Here is an 8,861-nt window from a genome sequence, read left to right on the forward strand (position 1 = left end):
GTCCGTCTCTCTCTCAGTTTCCCTTTTTTAGTTCTCAGTGTCAGCATTAGGGAAAGATAGRCTAGATTATTGATTTTACTTATTTGATTATTTCTGCTACTGAATTAAGCTGTACTGACCCAAAATTGCCTTACTAATAAAATAATTAGCATTAAGAAAATCTAAAAGATGTTGTGGACATTCAATTAATGAGTCACCTTAAAGTTCTTTGATGGTTGTAAAATAGATATGAAGTTTGATTCTGGGAGGAAAGAGTGGAAAATGTTTTATAGGTTGCTTTTGGCCAAAACTAACACACCCTTGGGACTCGCCCGAGTCACTAAAACCAACCTGGTTCAGTAACAAGTGCAAGTTGTAATAAAGAGAAAGAGCGACCGTTAACAGGTGTGCTCTGTGAAACTAGYTKATTGCAGGCTGCTCAATCTGGCTAATTCACAGGGTGAAGAAGGTGGGACATCTGGAGGGGGAGGTCGTTAGAAACCAGGCTAGTCTTTCTCGATGCCAGCTTAAACAGAGTTTACTTCAGTTCTGGACAGGGTAAAATCCCAGCAGATTTAGGAAACTCAATTCACCCGTTAAATGGAGAGCTAGTAGCGCATCTCCCTCCTCTGAGAAGGGGAAGTAGAGAGAGAGGGAGAGGGTGGGGGGGGATGTTGCGCAACAACACTATGTTGCCCACCCGTAGTTGGGCATAATGTTACTTTCTGTTCCAAACTGTCTCATTTCCACAGCAAAGTTTGATATAGTTTAATCTTTTATGTGACAGACTAACACAAAGTAAAGCACAACTGTAAAGAAGAAAAAACATATATATTTTTTTAATTCTTTGCACAAAAAAACACTCTGGTGTTTGCATGCTGCCCTCCTGTGTTGGACTTAGAAGAACCTTTCATTGCCAACATCACTCATGTCTCTACCAGCTGTGTGCAGCGAAAGGCAGACATTTATAAGACATTTTATTATAAATCTGAATCTGAATCCTTTATTGTCATTGTGCAAGAAAGCGCAGCAAAAAAAAAAAAAAAAAGTTTAAGCTCAATCAGACTGGATGGAAGCAATCTGAAAACTTCAATTCTAGTTACAGATTCTCAATTGGATTCAGGTCTGTACTTTGACTGGACCATATTTTTCACATGGATCTGCTTCGATCTAAAGTCGTGGAGAGCTACCCTGCTGTAGCTTTAAGATGCATCCCTTCTCCAATGCACCCAGGGCGGAGCCAGGGGGCAGCTACCACCCTGCCAAGTGATTGGTTGCTCCAGTGGGGCGCTAACTCAAAAGCAGAGCACGCCTCCAGAACAAGCAATACCCCTTCAAAACAGTTGGTGGCAGCAGTGATATGATTAGACATTTATTTTGAAATATAGACCTATATTTATTTGCAGCAGTTCAAAAACGTCTTTTCCCCCCCATACCTCTTTACTACTTACTTAATATGTTACCAAAGTCTTCAGTGATAACTTGTAGGCCCTAATATTGGTCATTTTTAACAGGTTCTGTAACACTGCACCCGTTTACCATGTGATAGTTACCGTGCACACTCAGGCTGCAGAGCTGTTGCAGTGATGACAGCCATGTCTGCAGGTGACAGGTGGGTCCGGGTACAGAGTAAAGGTGGAAGACCGACAGGCTGCGGAGATTGGCCAAAGGTTGCAGAACTTCCGGCGTGACTGCAGCATCGTAATTCAGCAGCTGCAGCTCAGACAGCTGCAGGGAGGCACCAGCAGCTGCAGGGGGAACACCAGTCAGTTAGGAGGCTGACATCTTATTCGAAATGCTTATACCGTTTCTTGTGTCGAACTGGAGTATATGTAGTGCTAATATTGCTGTCTGAAGAAATGCACCGCTAATGTTCAAAAATAACCAATCAGAGCCAGGAGGAGGGGCTTAGCAGTGTCTGTCAACATCGTGTACTCGCTGCTCAATATGCTAATGCCGGACAAACAACTTATCGTTTATCTGCCATCATAGGTGGTTATGCTAACTAGCCTAAGCATTAGTGATTGGTTATGTTGTTTTAAACTAAATGTAATGTAGCAGAGTGCAAAGGGAGAAGGTAAGCATGAGAGTGATTGACATCTCTAAGACCCTCCTCCTGTCTTTGATTGGTTGTTTCTGACTGAGTGGTTAATTTCTGCAGTTGGTACTGGGAGCACTGGGAGAAGGAAAAGGAGCTTGATTTTTTTCCACAGATAATCTGTCTTATACTAAACTGTCACGATATAATGATCATTCTAACAAATATGTAAAAAAACACATTTCATGTAAAATACTGCAGCTTTAAGTGAAGACACAGTAAAAGGAAGAATCCAGAAATAGAAAAGCTGCACACAGGAAGGCAACCGGATCAATTGTTGGGATCCAGAAAAACTGGCTTAGGGTGGCTATTATTCTTCATCATAAAAGAAGTTTGAACTCCTGCCATGTTTCACAGGCACAAAAACAGTCAGACAAGTTAGCTTTGAACGACTCAGTTTTCTTCAGCTAAAGAGTGTCTCCAAACAAGGCTGATTCTTTCAGACGCATGGAAAACTGTCTGTGACGTTCCCAGGACTTCCAGGAATGCTAGCTAGGACCGAGCTGCTGACTTTTCCAAAAAAGGAGTTCAGAGTGGACAGAAGGATCTGTTAAGATAATGGTAGCTCTGAATACCCCATTACACTAGACCAATGGTCCCCAACCCCCGGTCCGTGGACCAATTGGTACCGGGCCGCGCAAGAAATAATGAAATATTTCTGTTTTATTTGAGTCTGGATAATCTTTTATTTTGAAAATCCTTTAACCGGATTCTCTCGGTTACTTRCGCGCCCACATTGAGCCCACAAGCAGCAAAATGAGTAAGAAACAGATCAGATGTCTTTGGAAAGTTTCTTTGCGAAGGGGAAAAGGCCCAGAGAAGAGACAGGAAAATGGATTTATTCCGGACCGGTAGGGGAGTCTCACATTACAAGCCGCTCTGCGTAACATGCGGCGACCGGCTGCTAATGAGGCAATAAAGCTTCAAACTGCTTCGCTATATAGAGACCAAATATGCTGTGGATATAAGCAACACTTCGGGTGTTATTGTCTCTCATCACTCCCAGATCGGACACTCGTTTCAGAGAAACAAGCTCAGGGCTCCCGTTAGTCATTATCATGAGTTAAAATTTTCACGAAAGTAAAATGTTTGTTTTTGTGGCGCATCTGTATCTTATTTTTAAGGGATATGTAAACGTTACCATGGCGACCAGAGTCAGAGAGCGTTTGGGCAGTGGTCGAGAGGAGATGATAGCTTGTGAGTCTTAAGTCTGGTTTAGACGGAAAGATTTAAGAATTGCCTGCCGATTCTCCAAACCTCTGTGACCACAGAGCTGATAAAAGAACAACAGGTTCGATCGGTTCGTGTCTCCACGGCAGGAGCAAAACACCACATGAACCGATTCCAGCAACACGAACCGATTCCAGTCACGAACATGCGATTCCAGAGGATAATCTAAACTCCCAACATAGCATACGGGAATTTAGAATAACCAAACACGGATGACGATGTAGAAGCAATAGTGACAGTTTGTGGAGTCATTTTAAGAGATAAAAGACGTAACAAAAAGAAAAGGCGGTGGATAAAAGACGACGGGAGCAGCCGCTCTAGTTGCTGCACTATGATTTGGAGGTGACTGTGTTTTTTTCATAGTTAACATTTTTAACTGAATAAACATAAACATATATAATAAGGACCTGTACATATAATAATAAACATTTCCACATATTTCCGATATCCACCGGACTCTCAGTTGCGCGATATGTCGATATATCAGCTGTTTGGGATTCCCCTCTGTTCTTACGTCACCGCGCTTTCTGATTGGCTACCTGTCACATTCAACAGGTTGTATTCTCGTTCCCAGTCAGGGAAAAACCCACAGGCTGCGAGAAAAAGTCCAAGACAGCCCCAAATTGGGTATATTCAGGGAACACCAACTATCTGACGGTTCGCCCCCCTCACCCCCACCGGGCCGCAGCAAAATTTTCCAGGTCTTGACCGGTCCGCGGTAATAAACAGGTTGGTACCACTGCACTAGACTATTAAAGCAGGACAACAATAATGAACCGTGTCTGAAAACAGCAGTAAAACCATGGTGACGTGGATTTACAGTATGAACAAAAGTCACCTCTCTTACAGATTTCTTCCGCTTTTGGCTTTTTGTCTCTTAAAACATTCAAACCATTCAAATATAGGAAAAGCTAATCCGAGTAAAACCACATTTATTAAAAAGATAATATAATTGATGACAGGAACCTGCAAAAACATTTTATCCTTTTAGTATAGAACTACATTTTCTTTTATAAAATGGAGTAGCAACACTCGGGGCTAATTACTGTAAAGCATGAAACAGTCAGGTACGTACTGTACATAACTCTGGATAATGTCTGGAAATAAGGAAAGAACACATTCTCAAAGTTCAATACACTTTCAATTATAATGAACATTCAACAAAGGAAATGAAAGACTTGAAATATTCTAAATAAATAAACAAAACAGAAAAAATAAATTAAATAAAATCTCTAAATAAAATTGTCCTTCAATACAAAGGCTGAGACCAAAGCACCAGACTGAAGACTTTTATCATCCAGAGAGAGAAAAAGAGAAAGAAAATAATCATGCAAATGGAAATTATCGACCTTGTTTTAATTTATCATGCGATTAATTGATTTATTGCTTATTGCGATGGGCATGATCGTGTGTCAGCTCCTTGCTGGATTTATCTGACTTTTCATCTGCTGGAGATGCTAAATAAAAACAGACTAAACTTTGACACACCATGAGATAAAATCTGAAAAGGTATTGACCCAAACTGTTTTAGTCTTGCTGTTTAGAAGGGACATGTCAGGAAATTAGTTTTGGAAAACTCTTTCCACATTATTGTAAATGTTTGGCATTTTATTTTTGCTTTATTTATTTCATGTCTCTTAAAATCACGAATCATCCCTCTGCCATTCGCTCTGGATGCCAAAGTTTACACAATGTTGCACAGACAAGGATAAAGTCAGCAAAGGTAAACTTGAATGTCCTTTGAGAATGTGATGACTTTCCCAGAATGCATTGCCCTGAAAGCCAGTCTAGTCTCCTCTTTGTACAGTTTAAATAAAGGAGTGGCTGTGGCATGCTCAGGGCTGTGTGTTGGCCGAGTCTCTGTTCTGTTGGACTGTATGGATTTTATATCACGGTTGTGTGATTTCTCTAACTGAATGCAAGCACCGCTCTGGAATATTTTCTATTTCTGGACATTCCACTGTGGTCACAGATTTCATGAAGGTTATTGGATTTAATTTAGCTGCAGGTGGGCGTGTCATGTCAGTTATACAGTTTGATGGTTTTTTATCAATTCTATTTTAAATAAATTAATTGTACCTTGAAGTAGACCAGAGGGCCTGCAGAGCGTCTTGTAAGGGCTGACCAATTTTTATTTTTATTTTTTTGTTGTGTCTTTTGCAGCCCTCTCTGTGAAGCATGGGGGTGGAAGCATTCTGCAAATGGGGACAGGAGGACTGCATCACATTAAGAAGAGGATGGATGRGAAAAACGTATCATGAGGTTCTGGACAACAACCTCCTTCCCTCAGAGAGAGCATTGAAGACGGGTCATGACTGGGTCTGACCCCAAACACGCAGCCCGGCTCTGTAGGGAGCATTTAATGGTCCTGGAGTGGAGCAGCCAGTCTCCAGACCTGAACCCAATGGAAAATCTTTGGAGGGAGCTGAAAGTGTTGCCCAGCAACAGATCTGTGTGGGGAGGAGTAGACCAGATCCCTGCTGCAACGCAAACCTGATCAAGAACTACAGGAAACATCTGATCTCTGGATCTGTAAACACGGGATTCTGGACTAAATATTACGTTTTGTTTTTCTCCTGGATCAAACGCTTTTAAATACAAAAATACATATTTTTATATTAACTTGATTGACAGACTATAGGTCTCTTTTTGTCTTTGTTTACATGATCACTGTGTGATGTTATGACTGTTCTCATCATTAGGTCTACTTCGCCCAGAAAATGCAGGTTGACATTTTGACAGCAGTTGATCAGGTTCTCATTAACATTCTCATTTCTCATGTCCTTGTGAGAAAATATAAAATTCAGACTTTAGAGGTGAATCTGAAACTAAAGAATGGAACTTATCGGAAGGTATAAGTTTCCCCTTTTGTTTACCTGGGTCAGTGGCCGGGCAGAAGAAGTCATGAGGCAGTTTTTTGTAGTTTATCATGGTCCAGGACAGGGAGTTGAGGTTAACCAGCTGAGAGAGGACACCTCTGAGCGTTGGGATCTTCAGACAGCCATTATGGTGCAGGACCAGAGACCTGAGACGAGTCAGCCGGGAGAGGCTGGCCAGCAGCTGGGAGGGGGGGCTGGCCAGCAGCTGGGAGGGGGGGCTGGCCAGCTGCACATTACACAGGCTGAGCTGGGTCAGCTGCTGACCCAGAGGAAGGAGGAAATCCAGGTTCACCAGCGGGTCTGAACAGGCTCTGAGAGTCAGGCTGTGTACGTGGCGGAACCGCTTCAGCTCCTGGACGTCGTTTCCCCTCCAGCTGTCCAGCCTCAGGGCCTGGAGCAGAGGCAGCCAGACAGAGAGCAGCTTCAGGTCCCTCTTCCTCACTTCCCGCAGGGCGACGCTGTCCAGCTGCCTCCGAGCGAGGCTCCGCCAGAAGGCGCGGTTGTACCGGGACAGGTCCTTCAGCACCACGCTGAAGCCCCGCCACAGAGGCCGACATTCATCCAGCAGCTGCTTAAAGTGAGAACATGTGCAGCGCATACTCAGCTTGTCCTTCCAGGACAGAAAGCTGAAAACCTGCAGCCATAGTTCGTTGGGAAGCTGGAAAGCCGACGTCATTGTCAGAACCAACGGAGAAAGCAGGCGGTACCGACGGCCCTGTGGCAAACGGACACACGTCTGGTCGACTACTCACTTGTACTCTAGATTCTTGTTTCACTTCACCAACGAGCTGAAGTTCGCTTCTCCGAGGATGCTCGGACTTTCTCCCAACTTCCTGATTGCGTCATTGAGTTACGAATCTGCGTAAACCAGAAGACGTCACTCCGCCGAGGTTTGCCGAAGGGTTATAATGTCTGGACAGAAGTAGGGACATTTCAAAAGACACGACATATAGCATACATTATGGATTTGTTTATTTATTTTTTTCATTTTGAACCTTTGAAACAATGTTTAACTCCGGTTTATCCGTTCTGCTGGAACAATAATTCGGTGAATACAGTGGCGCCACTACACATTATTCAGGTGGATGTGAAAACATAGATCGGCGCCCCCCCTCCCCCCGACCGAGGGAAGGAACGTCAGGGTGAAGGAGCGACGCTCACTCCCCCCGAGGCGACGATACGTGAAGTGTAAAACTCGCTACATTTACCTCGTTATGTGCGCGAGGTGAAGGGAAAACATCATCGGCGCGCCGCCCCCTCCAGACGGGGTTTTGGCGCCCCCTCTGGTGCTGCGCCCCTATGCGTTGCATACCCTGCGCCACTGGGTGAATTAATAGAAACTTTGTCTGCACTTTACGGGGTTCCATCTTAACAATATTACATCAAATTTATCTACTAGATTTTGTGAAATACAAATAAAGTGAAGCAGAGGAATCAGATGTCTGCTGACTACTAAAAAGGGTCAATGGAAAAAATTACGAAATGGGTTTTTGTTTTGTTAATATTTCTGCTGTTTACTTGGTAAAGACTGAAGTTTAAGTTGAAAGTGCAGAAATATCGAAAATAAAGTTGCTATATTGAGATCAAACTGTTCAAAGTACACAGTCATAGACCTGCTACGTGACAGCCATGGTTTTGTGTAACTTTATAAAGTAAATAGGATTTATTATCCAGGGAATTCTTTCAGCCCAGCCTGGCCGACAGCACTGATCCTGTCCAGACGCATACTAACCCTGCTGGAGAACAACACACCAGCTCCAGCAGCCACCCTTCCCTCCATTAAAGATACCATTACACTTTTATTATCAATATTTTACTTTTAACCACAAACCAGAGTTTTGATTTATTCTTGAAAATGTTTTATTTTATTCTAGTTATTTCACTGTTATTTGGTAACGGGGAGGGGGGGGGGGGACTCTAAAAAGAAGAAACTGGACATGTTTGTTATGTTTTGCGGAATACACATTGTTTTGCAGAGGAAGGACAGGCTGTTTCTTCAGTTAAGGACAATGACCCAAAGCACATGGCCAAGATCTCAAAGACCTCTATGACACCAGAGTCCAGACTTGAACCTGACTGAATGTATCAGGAGAGCTCAGAAAATGGCTGACAAATGTCTTCCATCCAGCCTGATGGAGCAGGAGAAGAACTTCAGGGAAGAATGGGCCAAACTGCCTAAGACAGGTGAGCTGGGCTGTATCAATTCAGAAATATTTGAGGCTGCCTTTATTCCAAATGTGGATTAACAAAAATGTTAAGCACATCGTCATGATGGGATGTTTGTGTGTAGGAGAACAGACATTAATTTAATACAGTTAGGAATAAGGTTAATAACATAACAATGTGTAAAAGGTACAGTGCTGTGAACAATTTTTTTTTAAAGATTTTTTTTGGCTCTAGTGGCCTTTATTTGATAGTTAATTGACAGGAAAGTGGGTAATGAGAGAAGGGGGAAGACATGCAGCAAAGGTTGCCAAGGCCGGGAATCGAACCTGCGTCGAGGACTAAGGCCTCCATATGTGGGCTGTGCTTAACCCCTGCTGTGATGCACTGTATATAGTATGTGTATGCAGTGCAAATCTATCTATCTATCTATCTATCTATCTATCTATCTATCTATCTATCTATCTATCTATCTATCTATCTATCTATCTATCTATCTATCTATCTATCTA

General features: G+C 42.8%; 1 protein-coding gene across 1 annotated transcript in view; it reads right to left on the minus strand.

Annotated features, from left to right (window-relative positions):
• The window catches only part of LOC103458115 (uncharacterized), a 12,733-nt gene extending 5,299 nt beyond the window's left edge, over positions 1-7,434 (minus strand). Inside the window, exons 1-3 of the mRNA XM_008398697.1 lie at positions 7,395-7,434; positions 6,184-7,098; positions 1,533-1,727 (exon numbers count right to left, since the gene is read on the minus strand). Coding sequence (XP_008396919.1) covers positions 1,533-1,727; positions 6,184-6,862 — 874 coding nt within the window. The 5' untranslated portion in view covers positions 6,863-7,098; positions 7,395-7,434. The remainder of the gene's footprint in view (positions 1-1,532; positions 1,728-6,183; positions 7,099-7,394) is intronic.
• Between the last annotated feature and the right edge of the window lie 1,427 nt (positions 7,435-8,861).

Source organism: Poecilia reticulata, linkage group LG22, assembly GCF_000633615.1.
Source record: "Poecilia reticulata strain Guanapo linkage group LG22, Guppy_female_1.0+MT, whole genome shotgun sequence".
NCBI classification, from domain to species: domain Eukaryota; kingdom Metazoa; phylum Chordata; class Actinopteri; order Cyprinodontiformes; family Poeciliidae; genus Poecilia; species Poecilia reticulata.